Source organism: Ictalurus punctatus, chromosome 8, assembly GCF_001660625.3.
Source record: "Ictalurus punctatus breed USDA103 chromosome 8, Coco_2.0, whole genome shotgun sequence".
Classification (NCBI taxonomy): Eukaryota; Metazoa; Chordata; class Actinopteri; order Siluriformes; family Ictaluridae; genus Ictalurus; species Ictalurus punctatus.
Window position 1 is genome coordinate 7,964,092 of NC_030423.2, and position 18,163 is coordinate 7,982,254.

The 18,163-nt window shown below is 39.2% G+C and overlaps 1 protein-coding gene across 15 annotated transcripts in view; it reads left to right on the forward strand.

Annotated features, from left to right (window-relative positions):
- Nucleotides 1-18,163, forward strand: part of dlg3 (discs, large homolog 3 (Drosophila)) — a 94,327-nt gene that overhangs the window by 57,706 nt on the left and 18,458 nt on the right. For all 15 annotated transcript variants that reach the window (XM_053682221.1, XM_053682226.1, XM_017474275.2 and 12 more), the window contains 2 exons: nucleotides 10,544-10,700; nucleotides 11,295-11,397. In XM_053682221.1, coding sequence (XP_053538196.1) covers nucleotides 10,544-10,700; nucleotides 11,295-11,397 — 260 coding nt within the window. The remainder of the gene's footprint in view (nucleotides 1-10,543; nucleotides 10,701-11,294; nucleotides 11,398-18,163) is intronic.

Below are 18,163 nucleotides of genomic sequence, written 5' to 3' on the forward strand. Positions count from 1 at the left end.
ATTAATAGAATTCTGTTGATTTGGACGGAACAGAAAAGACTATTTTCATGTAAGTGATGGACGTGGGCAGTAGAATATCTTTGAGATCCCCATATTATGCCTCTGTGTGGTGGTGTATTTGTGGTATAAATAGAAACATGAAAGCTAAATTAAGCCTCTTTAGGACTGTGGGAGCACAGAAAACACTTGTGGAGAAGAGCAGATTCGGGAATTGGCATTTAAAGATTCAGCCTTCAACGGTGAAAAACCGCTACAGTTTCCTGGATGAGCTCATCCTGTGAGTCAGTCCAGCCCCCACTGTTGCCATTCAGTCCAGGGACATAAGAGCCCTCGAGTCTACCCTGATGAACGAGAAATTTATACATTGTTACTGGTGCATATGTGTGTGCCCACAAGCTGGTCTCTGTATGCATGTTTAATGTAGTGAACACACCAATGTCTCTGTCTGTGTGTCTGCTATCTCTGTGTCTGATCCAGCCTCATTTACTGTGTGATTTCTGTACTCTCAATAGGGCCGAGCCTATTTACAGTGTCATCCAAAAAGCTCTCAGCGATATGAGCCCTCCCTCGCCCCACCTGTGCAGAGGGGGGACTGGCAGGTACTAACCCATTGCTTCTTGTTTTGCTCAGTCCACCCTAACCTAGCCTAGCTAACCTGACCTGACAGTCACCCCTTCTGCACCCTCCTAGCACCACCATCTCACTTTAGTCACATAATGGAGTGTGTGGTGTGCAAATATATGAAAATATATATATATATATATATATACACTGTAAACCTGGATACGTTAGCAGAACTAAAAACAATGAGTATTCGCCCTACGTTTGAGAGATTGAGAGTTTGAATCTAGATAATGCCACAGCCATCCATGGCCGGCAGTCAAGAGAGCAAAATTGGTCATGCTCTTTGGGTGGGAGGGATGGCATTACGGTCTCTCCCCTGTTAGTCGCAGCGACATTAGCCAGTCGTGGGTGTTTGTGAGCTTATCCAAGCAGAACAGGATAGCTTTCCTCCGAGTGTGTTACACTATCCTGTTAGAAAAGATGTTTCGGACAAAGCATGTGTTAGCGTCCATACTCAACGGTTGGTAGTTGTCGTATGATAGGGTGAGGGGCACTTAGTTTGTGGGGATTGGCCAAGAACAAATTAAAAATAAAATGTGGGAAATTGTTTACAATAATGATGATAATAATAATAATAGTAATAATAATAATAAACCGAGGCAATCAGTTTTATTAATAACTTTGTAAGTTTAATCAAGTTAATGTTAGACATTTGTAGAACATGCATTTGATTACACATATATATTTTAAGTGTGTACTGCTTAATGCAAAATGTTAGTAACAATAAGTAAATATGTTTGTAAATATAAGTAAATAAGTAAATATATTTGGGTATTTTAACTAAATATGTTTGCTGAAAAGTCAGTGTGTACGAGTTTTTCTTACGTAACCACAAAAGACATATCTATAATACTTAAAATGACACAAGTAACTGCTTAAAAACTTTGTGCCAACCGATTGCCGTGAATTAAGTCAGTTCTACCAACTCAAGAGACACAAGCTATGAAAGGACATACACCGTATTTGTAGATTTATATACATATATCCTGTTCAGATATATGGGAAGGCAAATGTGATACAGGTAGTGTGCGACTGGGCTTTCGTTTGTGCTCTGTACCTACAGTATTTAACCCTAAGCCCTAGAGAATCACAGCTTCTGCCATCTTCTCATTTTCATCCCGTAATAATGTATATTGTCTGCCTCATCCTGTTTCCCTCTCAAATCTTCTGTTTAATCACATCATATATAAGTCTGAGTCAATTACTAGACCATGTATGTTCTGTTGAGATGTTTTGGTGTTCTGTAGGTAAATTCTGCAGGTTCAAGTCTGTGTGATTATGCTGTAAATTGCTGTGTATTATCCATTTCACTCAACATTGTGCATCTGCGCTACGTACGTCTTTTCTATTCTTATTAGATTTTTATTTTAATTGAATATTTGCAGTCTTTATAACCTACCTACGTATTCGGTTGCATGTTCCGGGGTTGGGGTTTGATTTCGCCCCCTCTGACCTGTGTGTTCGGAGTTGCATGGTCTCGCTGTGCTGGGGGGGGTAACTCTGGTTTCTTCCCCCAGTCCAAACACATGCGTACGATTGGCTTTTCCAAATTGTCCGTAGTGTGGGAATGTATGTGCGATTGTACCCTGCGATGGGTTGCCCTACCCCTCCCCGGCCCGCTTGTTTTGCCAGTTCCCATTTACATTTGCTCCCTGCGAGTAAATCAACAAGATTGTCTTTAAAATACGCAATTATTCCACTCAAACAAGTGAAGATATCTTTCCTAACAAAATCATTCTCATGAGAACTTTTTAGAAGATTGTTTTAACTCTTAAAACTATGTGGCACAATTATTGGCACTCCAACAGCTATTTAAAATCTTTGTATACATTCATGTATAAATTTACTAGGATATTTCAAAATTCTATCCAGTATTTAATGCTGTAATATGCTGATTTGTCTCAAATTCAATAGTCTTACATGCTAGTGTAAATATTTTAAGTGTAGAGGCTGTGTTTTTCTGCTGACACAAGCTCAAGTTTCGGGGTAATGCAAGTGAATTGCTAATTCTGGTGGGTGTAAGCAAAGTTTCTTTTAGCGCATAGTGTGTATTTTCATGGTCATAGATTAAAAACACCCGCACTGACGTGGATGAAGCAGTGCAACAGGGACTGCATTGTGCACACTCAGTTCTTTAAGCGAAGGAGAGGAGCTGATTTGATTGATTATGGCAGCAGCAGGCCAAAGCTCTTGATAATGAATTCATTCTGACCCCAACTTTTATTATAATTGTGATGCTCTGAGCCAAGTTACCACAAAAATACTGCAAATACAACACCACAAGCTTGTGCCAGTCGTATGTGTAATTGAATCTGAATTGCAATTGTCTTGAGATTCACAGAAACTCTAGATCTCAGTAGGACACACACACTAATGTTGCCTTGAAGCACTATAATGGTTTGGTTTTTGTTCCACTTATATAACTATACCCTGTTTTTCCTATAATTGTACCGAACAGTGAGAAGTTGATTCTGTAGTCAGGGACAATTAATGAGGGGGGCACAGTCTTGCAGCTGTTGAAATCAGAGTTGTTGAAATGCACACAGTGACATACAGTTAAGCCCGTGCTCTCGTATGGGCATGCACACACGCACGCACACACGCACATACACTAACACACAAACTTTATGTTAAGTCATATGTAGACAAACAATACAGATTTGGTATCATAATAGCATTTTAATTTAATACCAAAATAATACTAGGGAAAAAACTATTTGAAAATACTTCTGACTGTCTGACATTCAGCAAACTGTGTATTGAAAGTTAAAGAGTGTTGAATTTTCAGTACTTTATGAATTATTAAAGTGATGTAAATAAATTATAAATCTACCTTCTTAGGTTACATGTATGTATGTTTATTCAGGTTACAAAGAGATAAATATATAGAGGTATGGATATGAATATGTGGTTATTTCTTGTATGGTGCCAGTTTGCTTCTGGAGACTCTGTGTGTGTGTGTGTGTGTGTGAGAGAGAGAGAGAGAGAGAGAGAGAGAGAGAGAGACTCACTGAGTCATAGTTAGAACTTAAATCAGCATTTTGGCCATCTGTGCTTCCCGCAAGCCTGTCACTGATACATTTGCATGTCTATCTGATCCACCTTAGAACCACAGCCACTTCCAGATGCATATATTAAAGCGATTCAGTGGAGATCTTCTGCCTACCCCTTGATGGAAGGGCGGCCATTTTGTACTGTAGCAACATGCTGCAGTTTTTAAAGCCATTATGTATTGTAGACACAAATCTCCAAGCATTTGTCCCACTAAATTGGAAGTGAGATGTTTCTTTGGGGTTATTGCATTGTGGTTCTAGCATTAAGATGTGAAAAAGTGTGACATACCTCCATCAAAACCACAAAGCAAATGAAATGGCCACGTATAACACTTTTCCACTGAACACAGCACGGCTCGAATCCAAACACGGAACTATCCCTATCCTGACCAAGTGTGTGTCACTTTCCCATCACAAAACGCTGCTTGTGAAAGCAGGAGGAGTTTCTTTAAATGTTTGTTTAAATGTGTGATATTAATGACAAGAAAAATACTATGTGACTTTGTGAACCAATGAGCACTGAAAATAGTTTTAGTTTTAATAGTATTGCAAGCATGGTAGTTATTTAGGAAAAGTAACTGAAGTTGATTTAAGTAATCTTTAGGAAAAATATATAAAAGCAAGCAATACACCAATAAAATTATCATTAGGTACATGCATTTAATTTCTGTTTTGAAATGCATTCTTTAGAGCATTACGTACTATGCTTTAGGGTACTAGGTATGGTGTATAGCTCCATTATGCAATGTATTATGTAGCATGCAAACAAAGTAAATACGAAGCCATTTGGGATTCAGTCTAACTTAAAGCTGGTGGATTTTGAAAAGTAAAATCAAATCAAATGTATAATAGTGATTGTGAAACATGAATTTGATGAATAAAACTGTTGCCTCTTAAATCTAACACATAAAGAGAGAGAAACTTTGTCAGACATTCACTATTACTGAATAGTGATTATTTCAGCTGGTTGAGAAGTAAGACATTGTGAAGTGATGGTAGAGAATCGAGACATTGATCAGTGTATGCAATATTTTTAGTTCTACCCATAAGTCCTTGCTCGGTTTTATATAATACCTGGACAGAAATGGTCAATATTTCAGCATGGTTATATATGTATGTATGTATGTATGTATGTATGTATGTATTGCACAGCTCACATGGAGAGGGAAATACTGACAGCATGCAGGATAATTCTTTTTTTGATGTGCCAAGCCATTGAAAAGTGCTATTAGACTGCATCTTTACATTCTTGTGATCAGAGATGGCGTTAAAAAAATAGGCCATACATGACCAGTCATAGCCATAAATATAGAGTATGGACATGGACCAACTCTGTGAGAGTACAGTGGTTGACATCCTTACATCCTTATGACCTTGTGTTCTGTTTTGTACCTTTTTGTTTTTCCATGCAGTCTCCATGCATTGCCCATTAATACAAGGAATACAAACACCCTGTTGAGGTTAGCATAAGCTGAGGTGTATGAGGGAAAAGACTTGTGATTGGACATCACTGTTTGCTTAGTACACATACAGTACACAGTAGACTAATCACAAACTTTGCACTGAGTCAACAGTGACTGTAAAAATGGCCAGTCTTCTCTATGTATCTTGGGAGTGCTAAGTCACTGTCGCCCCAATTAAACTACAGAGAGTGGGGTTTTTTTTGGCAACATTAATCAAGCTCCTGAATTTAAACTGTTAATCATTTATCACACCTAGTTTATTCTTAGCTGCTCCAAAAGGCTTGGAATATCTTGAGCAGTCTGTTGCTGCAGAGTCACATTAGAATAAAGTCATGTGATCTGAGGCAGAGAGCTGTGGTAGAGTATTAACTCAAAACTTTAAAGGAAAAAACAGAAAGAGAAAACAGAGAGAATCAAAAGAGTGGTACATGAAAGCCATGGACCTGTGATTGTGCCAAATTTTTTCCCAGAGAGAGTGTTTGTGGTGAGACGTGTCAGCTCTGTCCACCATTAATCACCCAAGCAGAGCCAATTACTGTGAGCACAGAGAGAGAAAGACAGACACAAAGAGAGAGAGAGAGAGCGAGCGAGCGCGCTCATGTTGTAGCGGACTGGGACAGTGTGACCCAATAAACAACCTCACAGCTTCATCCAGAGCAGTGAGGTTAGGGAATTTCAGCGTGTGCCCCAGAAGACCAGGGAGATGGGCACTCACCACAAACATTATCAGGGATGGAAACAGAGTGAGAAATGGAGACAGATAAAATGATCTTCTCTTCTCTGTTTACATTCTTAGAGCCGATGAAAAGACAACAGGGCCCTCCCTGGTCGCTGGTCTCAAGATATGAAGGAGAACTTGATAGCTTTGTTCATATTCCTTTTTAAGTTTACCTCTTTTTCTTCTCATGGCTTTCATTTTCTCTTACACTCAGCCATACAGTTTATGGCTAAACGCTAAATTTGACACCTTTACAAATTTGTGGACATCCTTCATGGTAGCTAGTTAACCTGCCTATGTGTGAGATAATAGTATGCTGGGGTACTTGTCAAGGACTCACCTGAATGATGAGCACTTGAATGTTACAGAGACCATTTTCATACACAGAGCCATTGATTGAAAGAAAAGAATGACTACCAAAAAGACACGTACATGAATATAAATAAAAGAAAACAGTATGCTGTTTTTGCACAAACATTAGGGTGAATGAGGGTGTGTAAGAGTTAAATCTTACCCTGCTCCTGTTGAAGTGAGTGTATGACAGCCAAAGTGGAGCTGTTTCCCATCACACCCCTACAGCCAGAGATTCCACACAGTTGCACACACACAAACACACACACACCATACCATACTAGAGACCGGACAGAGATACAGACAGTCTTAGAATAACTTATAGTCCTTTCAGGCTGTGTGGAGTAGCTGGTGTCAGGCACCATGTTCACCGTGAACATCTCCTCATCTGTGCCGTTGGTGAGGTTTAATATGGAGAGACAAGGTAAGAAGCACGTCTCCTTCAGGACCTGGGACGGGATCTCCAGGTAAACGCACGCTTGACTGAGGTTTCACGTGCACGCCGAGGCTTCTTCCAAGCTTCCCGTCCAAATTTCTTTAGAAATGGACGTGAAACTTTTAGATATATTTGCTGGTGTTTGGTGAACACAAAGGAACTTTCTAGAACTACTGGATAAGTATTGGATGATACCTCATATTACTACACCTCATATTTTATTTGATATATTTTCATATTTCACTAGACATTCTTTATCTATACATGCATTGTATATTGTGAAAGATTATATAAATGAACCTACCTCTTTTTGAGGAATGATTTATTGTAAAATAGTGATTGGCAATAAGTCTTGTTGAGTGACGCACCAGGTGTGGTTCTCTGGGAAAACTTGTCAAATATCCCTGTGGCTGAAATCTAGGAACAAAAAAATACTAAAAAATTGGATTTTCACCAAAACTGAGTCTGCCATTAATATGCTTTTGATATATATATATATATATATATATATATATATATATATATATATATATATATATATATATATATATATATATATACACACACACACACACACACACACACACACACACACATATATATATATATATTAGTTTTAAGTTGTGTAAAGCTCCATCAAATCATCATCAAAGCATCAAAGCATTGAAATAACATAATAAAAACACAATAATAAAAAGAAATTGTTACATTTAGAACTAGTGAATTAATAAGTAATTATTTCCACATCCATGTTAGTGCGAACAAAGATCAGTCACATGAAGATAAAACAATGAAGCTAGTGTTTAAATGCTTTTACCTCAGGAAATGTGGCAGAGGCTGATGTGGATGTTACCTGATGATCAGTGATAATTCATTTCCCATTCTAAAATTATAATTCTTTAAAATTTAAAAGCAAAATTATTTTTCCATAAGTAAATTAGGTAGAAATTTAGAGGTAGCTGGAATTTCAACAAAACCGTTAAATGCATTTTTTTCTTCCCATTTTCTCCTTTGCAGGTAACCAGATTTTAAGATACTGTAATTTTAATTCTGACTGAGATATGTGGAAAACAATGCAATTCAGAAAAGCTTGTAGTTTTCAGAAATATGCATCATATAATTTGTCAAAATTTGACACTAGGCAGAGGTCTCCTAGAGGGCCACACATACAGTTTACTCTCTTCAAACCACTAGTGATGAATATACAGACATAAGGGGCTCCAATAAATTTAAGTTTTGATGTAGTTTGATGATGCCCCCCCCTTTCTTATTTTCTGCTCTTCTTGTGAGCTAAATTATTATTTATGTTCTTAAGTTTTATAGAAGTAGACAGTCTATCATCGAATGCCACTGATTAACAATTTTCATCAGCAAAAGAAAACCACAGACCACAGGAATCAAATGTGGTTGGAGGATTGTAAATTCAAGTACTAAACCCTGGATGTACTTTAATGAAGGCACTTTAACGGAAAACATGAATAATACATTGTGGAAAGTACAGTTTTGAGGTGTCTGTGGTACATATTTGATTGAATGTGTGTCCCTGGCTCCTGCCTTCAAGTGTGCTTGGAAGGGGTTTTTGATGGTTCCTCAGTATGGCTCAGACTCCTCAGGATGCCAGGACTGGGCAATCTGGAATGTTTCTCTGCTTGCAGATGAGTCACAGGAGCTAAAACAGAAGTGGTCAAGTGTGAGGCAGGAATGAACTCTGTGTGAGCATGATGTGTACAATTGGTATAAAAAGTCTACAAACCCTTGTTAAAATGGCAAGTTTTTGTGAAGTGGAAAAAAAAACCTACGAAAAATCATGACAGATATTTTGCCACCTTTAATGTGAAATTACAAAGTGAAAAATGGTCAGAAACTTTTCTGGGGAAAAATAAAACACTTACACTTAAAACAATAACCTAGTTGCGCAAGTGTGAACACCCCAAAACAAAATTAATCAACCACTCGGGCTTATTGGGTAAGAGTCTATCAGCGTGGCACATCTTGACTTGGCAATTTTTTTCCCACTCTTTCTTCCAAAAACATTCTAGATCAGTCAAATTGTAAGGGCATCACCTGTGCACAACCTAATTTAGGTCAGCTCAGTTTTGTAGCTGGATTGGGGTCATCCAAAAACTTTGATCTCCTTTTGGTTAAGCCATTGCTTTGTTGATTTGGATGCATGCTTTGGGTCAGTCACGTTACAAAGTTGAATTCGGAAGCAAGCACAGATCTTCAAACATTTAATAAACAAACAAACTACAAAGACACAAGGCAAAATACCATGGTCTCATCAAAGCCATAACCTTAACACATTTTGCCATATGGTTTAGGGTGATTTATTTGGGCTTGGATGTTTTTTGTGAGAAAGGGCTTCGGTCTATCCACTCTACAACATATCCCAGACATGTGAAGAATACAAGAGATTGTTGTCACATACAGAGAGTAATCGGTACTTGTCAGATATTCCTTCAGCTTTAATGTTGCTGTTGGTCGCTTGGCAGCCTCCCTGGTAAGTTTTTGTCTTGTACTTTGGTAAATTTTGTCACAGTGGTGCTCAATTTTCTCCACTTGTTGATGATGGCCTTCATAGTGTTCCATGGTACATCTAATGTTTTGGATATTCTTTTATACCCCTCTCCTGGTCTATATCTTTCAACAAGTGAGATACTGTACAGGCTTTGTAAGCTCTTTGTGGACCATGCCTTCACCATTCAGATAAAACCAAGAAGATGTGAAGAAAATCCTACAGAAACGGCTGATCTTTATTTGGGGTTAATCATAATAATTCCATTCATGACAGATGTAGAATCATTACTTTTGAACATGAGATTGAATGTAATTGGTTCATTGTGACTGTAGCCACATCCCCAATTATAAAAGGGTGTGCACACTTATGCAACCAGGTTATTGTAAAAAAAATAATAAAAAAATTCCTTAAAATGTTTCTGATCATGGGCGCACGGTGGCTTAGTGGTTGGCACGGTTGCCTCACACCTCCAGGGTCGGAGGTTTGATTCCCACCGTGACCATGTGTGTGCGGAGTTTGCATGTTCTCCCCGTGCTGCAGGGGTTTCCGCCGGGTACTTCGGTTTCCTCCCCCAGTCCAAAGACATGTATGGTAGGCTGATTGGCATGTCCAAAGTGTCCATAGTGTATGAATGGATGTGTGTATGTGTATGTGTGCCCTGCGATGGATTGGCACCCTGTCCAGGGTGTACCCCGCCTTCTGCCCGATGCTCCCTGGGATAGGCTCCAGGTTTCCCCATGACCCTGAAAAGGATTAAGCGGTATAGAAGATGGATGGATGGATGGATGTTTTTGATCGTTTTTCACTTAATTTTTATACATTGTAATTTCAGGTTGAGGGTGGAAAAAGTTTTGACATGATTTACCTTACTTCACAAAAACCTGCCATTTTAACAGGGGTGTGTAGACTTTTTATATCCACTGTATATGAGCAAAACAGTTCTGGTGTGTTTTAAACTTTCTATATAAAAAGGAAGGCTTGTCACTCACACTGACATGCAAACAAAGCACTGCTTTATCTGACTATTATTAATGTTGATTATTATTGAGTATATTTCACAGCTTAAATCATGTAACCTTCATTTATTGATGAAATCTACATCACTTAGTGTAATATAGATTTGAAATAGTATAATATTAAACACATTTCTACCTAAAGGTGGTACACCTACACTGTACACAAGGGGTCAATTTATTTATTTATTTATTTACTTTAAAACATTTATAGAGACATCTGCTTCTCACTAAAACGTCTAAAAATCTATGAGAGGTGCATCTTTTTACTCACCTATCTGTCTTTCTGCTTTACTGGTGTCCCCAGTCTGTTGTTGGTTGGCATGAGCCATGCTCCATGTCCTGAATTTTCTGCTCTATTTGGCAGGGAGCCACGGAAGGTTCTGCTGCACAAGGGCTCTACAGGACTGGGCTTCAATATCGTGGGTGGGGAGGATGGAGAAGGAATCTTTGTATCGTTCATCCTGGCAGGTGGACCAGCTGACCTGAGTGGCGAGCTTAGAAGGGGAGATCGCATCCTATCGGTCAGTAACTCCCTATAACACAGAGGCAACTTCATATCACCTTATCTTAGAGGTAAAACCCAAACACCTATAATTGATATTTATAAAATAGTGGACTCTCTAACTTATGCATCCTGTATGTACTTTCACAAAGTGGTTCAACATTTATGATGCATTATTTAAATTTGTAGAATATAAGCTTGCTCACAATGTGTGCTTTACAACTCAGCATTTTTTTTTAATAAGCAAGTACGAGTGTCAAAGTCTCCAGAAGAACTGTGGTTGGTTCTGCAAGATGTTCAGTAAAACTTACAACTCGTTTCCTTATAAAACTGCACTAATGGTAGCCTACCGGAGACTAGTATTTAATTTCGTTTAAAGCAAAGGGTTGTCAGACCAAATATTGACTTTGTTTCATTTATTACTGTTTACTGCTCTTTATAGTATTTTTATATATGTAAAGAATATTCAATTTCATTATTTTTGAAGGCATCTTTGCTCAACAGCATTTCTTTGCACGTGCCCAAGACGTTTGCACAGTACTGTATAACAAATTAAAAGACGTCAGATCAGACTTTAAAACCATTTCATTAAACATCTTCTCTGTTGTGTCAGGTGAATGGTGTGAATCTGCGAAATGCCACTCACGAACAAGCTGCAGCTGCATTGAAGAGGGCCGGTCAAACTGTCACCATTATCGCCCAGTATAGACCTGAAGGTACAGATACTATTGAATTTTCTTTGCATTATATTACTGACGTCATATGCTATGTATGGCATAATGAACAGAGAGCCAACACATGAGCTGATATCTAGCTTTGTAAACATCTAAATGCTTCCAAAAGTCTTTTGTAAGAAAGCGGGGCATTGGTGGCATGATATGTGCATTATGTATGAAAGATATCTGAGAGGTGGTGTGTTGTGAAGACTAATCTGGAATCCTCACCTCGTTTGGTTTTGAACATATTTCTGCTCTTATAAACTTGGTCGGTCTTGCTGGATTGTTTTTGAATGAATTTCACCATGCAGTAATGTGGGGTGTCTCTTTAAGGCAGGTAGACTACAGAGCCTCGCCTAGTTCATAAAAAATAGAACTGTGCAAACGAGGACATAGTTGTTGGTGGCTGATTGGCTGTTTTAGTTGCAGCTATTACCGCATTCTCCAGAGAGCTGTTGTGCTGGTGAACTGTGTGCTCGGTGCAGCTCACCATGTGCCTCACGCGCTACTAAAGGGGCGGGATCACCGCAAAACTCCTGCGGGAGAGAGAGAGAGAGAGAGAAGGAGAAAGAAGGAGAAAGAAGAGAAACAGTGGTTTAAAACCACTAACGTTTTTCTATGTATAATTTTTGGGATTGGACATTTTAGCTGGTGTTTTCCTCCTCGCGTGATCTGAGCGCGAGCATGAGGTAAACTCCCGCGCTTTAAAGCGGAGCTGCGAGTGTGATCCTGTCCGGCTGCGGTACCGTGCTGAAGGGAGGAGCAAACCGAGGACGACCGAAACTGTCTTAATCTGCTTTTATTAAGAAACCCTCGCGCTGGTTTCGGTGCAGAACAAAAAGACAGTATATATCTCGACAACGACATGGCCCGCTGCTAGTTTGTTTTCCATCTCGGTGCTTTTAAGCGGCTTTATGGTCTCTCGAGCGGCTTAAATAGGCTGTGTGTGTGCGCGCGTGCAGTGTGTGTGCGCGCGCGCGTGTAAAAGTTGGCTACACCGAAGAGAGGGAGCTCCAGCCGGGCGGGTGAGGAAAACTCCTCTACTACAACACGGGGGTTAAAGTAGTTAGTCGCTGTTGTTTTAAAGTTTGAAATAAGACAAAGAGATCGTGTCTGATGTAAGGTGTGAGTAAAACGGTCCCGGGTGATTCCAGAGGCTGTGAGTTTTGAGTGAAAGTCCAGTGTTTTTCTTTTCCTTCTGTACCGCTGTGCATTGTTTGGTGAAATTGAATTAGCTAGGTTTGCTGTTTTGTAGTGTTTGCGTTACAGCAATGGTACCCCCCCCCCCCTTCATTTTAGTAGCAAGCTAATTGCGAATATAAAGTTATATTATATAAAAACGTTTTCTGTTACCAATATGAGCTTCTAAAAGAAACTAGCTTTTTCAACGCTAACTAACAACTGTTTTTCTTTTCCCCGAGTTACTATGGAGGTGGTAGCACGACGTATTAGCTCGTTACTACTGTAAATGGCTTCCCTGAATTATTTGGTACTAAGGGTTCAAAGGTAGCACAACGCTAAGTATATGATTACACACTCATTTATGGTGCTGAATTTTTTTTAACCTTATAAGTGTCTCTAGCGCAACGTTTTGTTTTTGGATGTCATTTTTGCTCTCAGAAGGAAAAGAAACAAAGCCAACATGAAATGTGCATGCAACTCCTAGATAGAGCAGGTGTGTAGACACTCAGGTGTGTCAGGAAGTGGTATGGTTAAAATGAGTTAAACTGAGTCATTATCGATCACAAGCATTTGTGGATTGTTGTTCTGTATCTGTGTTTGTTACTAAACTGGTTTCTATCTGGTCTTTTCCTGGAGCACTACCTGTCAGTTTAGTACAGCACTAAGACCTCATTAACGACACTGTCACTGTAACAGAGCAGCAAGCAGTATGTAGGACCGAGTTTGTAATGTGATTTGCTTTCTGGGTATACTATGAGTGGAATGTGGCAGCAGGTTATCTGTTACAGCATGCTCACTGTGATCGCTGCTGAAATATGAAATATAATTGGACCGTCCCAAGGGCTTGAACGTCTGCATAGAAATAGAAGTGACGTATATAATTTAGGCCAGAATAGATTGATGGACCAATGTGGGACTCGACTATAGGCCGCCTTGCATTATGAGGATAAGAAAAGGACCAGAGCCAGTGCTGCTGATGAGCATGTTCGTTTTGCGAGATAAATATGGTAAGGAATAAACCAACGCGGCATGCTGTCGAAGGAAAACTGTCAACGTCAGGGTGGTATGATGCAATCCAACGTAAAACGGGTTAGTTAGTTTCTCTTATCACGTTCGCCGGCACAACACCGGTTTCTGTTTCTTCTTTTTTCAAGTTAATAAGACGTGAAGAAAAGCTGTCTTGAAAACTTTTCCTTGTCGGAAAATTTGACCTCTAGCAAGGGCAAGGCAACTATCCATTTTTTAAAAATGTATTAATCTGGTAATAGGTAATGTATAACCAACCTCAATGATGCCAGTAAAGAATTTTCTTTTGTACGCTGTCTTTTTGCGCAAACTTCAACCAGTAGTGTCACCTTGTTGTGACCTAATCAGCATGTCCCATGTCTGGCGAGTGTCCTGTTATATGGTTAAGGCCACTGGCTCAAAGAGCAGCTGGGGGAACAGGAGTTTCAGTGGTGCTTCAGTAGTGGCTTCTCAGATGTCTTTCTGGGCATGGTGCCTAGTGCTTCATTGCTGGCCCGAGCCTGGAAATGTCTCTGAGACATTTCTAATTGAATTTCAATTCAAAGGACTTAATGAACTCCTTAGGAAGTCCCTCTCGTTCCATCTTTCCATTCATTACTTTCAGTACTTCCATTCATTCATTTGCTCCTTAACTCGGTAATGATGGGCAAATTTTAAGTTTCTTTGAATGGACTGCCACTAATAGCTTCAAATGTAAATTTTTATCCTGCCACATTAACCTCTTTTATACTGTAGAGCCAAATGGCTCTGAGCATGGAGCGTAACCATTCCAATGCAGTTTCCATCAGGACACAGTTTGGCACAAAACATTTCCTCTGAACAGCTAACGAACTTTGTCCAGTACAACAGAACTTTTCAGCTTGGTGACAGATGGATAAGGGTGATACCGTTTCACAGTATGATCAGCTAGTCAAAAACATCAGTTTCAACGAGTCACTATATTTATCGACCATTAAAACACACAACCTTTGTCTTGTTTTTGAGATTCATAAAATCTTTTATGATGTCAGTATTTATCACATTTCTGCTTTTAAGCAAAAAGAGAGTGACTTTGAGGAAAAGCATTGTACTGAGCCAATAAACAACAAAAAAGAAAAATCTAGCTAGCACAGCAGTGTGAAGTGCTGCTTATCCAAATAGGGGTAGTTGAACAACATTCTGTTTAACGATGGTGAGCACTGCCATGTTCTTTTGTGTATGTAATATCTGTTGTGTTTGCGGAAGTTACGAACATGCTAGGAGTGGCAGCACAGGTAGCAGTGTTAAGATTTTAAACAGTACTAGATTACACAGCAAAACGTTTCAGTGCAGTCTGTGGTAATGGAGGTTGCTGTAGTATGATTTTTTTGGGGGGGGGTCCAGATTGGAGGGGGTTATAAAATCCAACCTACATTTCTGCAGATTGCAGCTGAAAACAAAAGAGATGAGCACCACTTGAGTAAGGAACTTGTTTGAGTCAAAAATGAACGGGTAGACAGTAATAGACGTATAGTGCCCTCCACTAATATTGGCACCTTTGGCACCCTACAGCAATGAAGGCTGTGAGAAATTGTCTTTATTGTTTAACCTTTTGATATTTTGTTTAAAAAATTTCACCAAAATACTCTGCTCTCATGGATATCAAACAATTGCAAACACAACACAGGTTTATAAAGAAATCTTTTTGGCACTAATTGTTGGCACCCCTATGAATTCATATGAGAAAATAATTTTTAATAAGTATATTCCCGTTGACATTTACATTTTTTTGTACACCTGGGTGACTAGGAACAGGAAATTGTTCAACCATGACTTCCTGTTTCACAAGGGTATAAATATGAGGAAACATAGGCCAAGCTCCCTTAATCATTCATAACAATGGGTAAGATCAAGGAATTTAGCTGTTATGTGCGGCCAAAGGTTGTTGAGCTTCACAAAATAGGAAGTGGCTATAAGAAAATGGCACAATCTTTGAAAATGCCCATTTCCACCATCAGGGCAATAATTAAGAAGTTCCAGTCAACTGGAAATGTTATGAATCAACCTGGAATTGGACGCGTGTGTGTATGTTCTCTCACTACACTGTGAAAGAGGATGGTTCGAGTGGCCAAAAAATCTCCAAGGATCACAGCTGGAGAATTGCAGAAGTCAGTTGTGTCTTGGGGTCAGAAAGTCTCCAAAACTACAGTCTGAAGTCAAGAAAAAAGCCTCTACTCTCATACAAAAACAAGCTCAAGCATCTTCAGATTGCCAGACACTACTGGAGCTTCAAATGGGAGCAGGTTCTATGGTCTGATGAAACCAAAATAGAGCTTTTTGACAAACACAAAGGTGGTTTTGGTACACAGTGAGGTAGCCAGATGGAACAGTATCTCATACCCACGGTTAAAAATGGTTGTGGGTCTTTAATGTTTTAGGGCTGTTTTTCTGCCAGAGGTCCTGGACATTTTGTTAGCATACATGGCATCATGGACTCTATCAAATATCAACAGATATTAAATGAAAACCTGACTGCCTCTGCCAGAAAGCTTCAAATGGGCCGTTGTTGGATCTTCCAGCAGGACAATGATCCAAAACATGCAACAAAATCAACACAGAAATGGTTTACTGACCACAAAATCAAGGTCCTGCCATGGCCATCCCAGTCCCCTGACTTGAACCCCATAGAAAACCTGTGGGGTGAACTGAAGAAGAGAGTCCACCAGCATGGACCTCGAAATTTGATGGATCTGGAGAGATTCTGTATGTAGGAATGGTCTCAGATCCCTCACCATGTATTCTCCAACCTCCTCAGGCATTATAGGAGAAGACTCAGAGCTGTTATTTTGGCAAACGGAGATAGCACAATATATTGACTAAAAGGGTGCCAATAATTGTTGACTAAAGGGTGCCATACTGTTGAATCTGACTCCTTTCCAAGCCAACACAATACGGTAGAAAGTGGTTGTGGTTACAGGAAATTAGGAGATATAATTGGTCCAAAGAGTTCTTTCTTTCCAGTGCCCATTTAATCTCAGCGAAGTAGCTAACTATCATATCGGTGAACTAAATAAGAATTTACCGAGCTGATTTGCTAGTTAGCTAACATGCCATTATATACATTTTATATTGCTTTTAACAAACCTTTGTAGCTCACCTAAAGTCTACATCAAGAAACTATCATATGGAGGATTTGTTTGTAATGGACACTTATAGCTAGCTAACATTGTTCAGATGAGTTTAGAAGAGTCTATAGCCTTTGTTTGGGTAGCACCTTGGACTTGACGTCTTTGTAAAACATTTCATCTTGAATGTGCCCACAAACAACAAAGTTGTAAGGATCAAGAGACTTTAATGCTTCAGTTTCTCTTTAGTATAAAAGTTGAGAGTTTCTTTGAGAGACGTATGTTTGTCTGGTCACTGCAGGCTTATAGTGCACTTAGGATCATTTAGCCACTAACAGGGCCCAAAAGCCATAAGGATCTTTTACAGTTACACCATTTGAAAGTGTTATTTTAGCCAAATATCACTCCCGGTCTTTTAGTGCTGATCCATGATAATAAGTGGATAACATTTTAACTAATGTCAGTCTGATTCCTAAATAAAATTTTCGATAAATTCTTCAGTCAGATTATAACCAAGTAGGTTGTGGCTACTCTTGCCTTCTTGCAACCAGTTTGTGTGCACATCTTTTATTTCACAAACACAGAAGAGGTCTCATAATTTCACCTGAAGTCTCACAATCAGCCTTTAACTGTTCAAGTGATTGGAAGTTGTCGTAAGTAGATGATTTGTGGGGTTTTTTTGTCATAACCTAATAATGTAAAGATTTTGTCCACATGTTTCATGTACATGTTTGTAAAGTTATAGGCTATATCAACACGGATTAAAACAAAAGCAGCCAATCCACTCACTGAGAATAGTCCTAGCACATAAAGAGGACAAGCAGTAAATCTGTAAGAGGCTGAGCTAGCCCATTTTTATGCCTCTGCCACTAGGTAGTGTGTGTCTGTGTGTGTCTGTCTGTCTGCCCGCCCGTCTGAGATTAGCGCAATATCTCAAGAACGAGTGGTCGAATGTTTGTAGCATTTATATGGAATTATCATTGTAACCAACAGTACTAATTAGGTTTTGGAATTGATCTAAGCAAGGTCAAGGTCACAGCAAGGTCAAAAGTCTGAAATGGTTATTCTTCAATAGCTTGGAATACATTTTTATTTTAAAGGTATTTCTGACTTATAAGTTAATAAATGAGAAAGACTAGGCTTGTTGACGACAGTGGCATCCCCATCGATGCCGCTGGTGTTGAGTTTTACTTGTTTAGCAGTGGTTTCTAGTGTTCCAGGAGGCAGAGTGGTAGGGTTCATTTTTAATGAAAAAAGTGTGGATTAGGCCTTGCCCACTTAATCTTATATTTGAATATTGATATGAATATTTTAAGCACTAAACAGATCGTGATGGTGGCGTTGCATTACACCCCTGCTTCAGAGTATTTGATGTATGACTTTTCGAATGTCGCATTGTCATTGGGCTTTGATGACGTTTGAGCCACTTTTACGATGTTGAGTGACAACTGCACTATCCTTGACATTTATAGTGA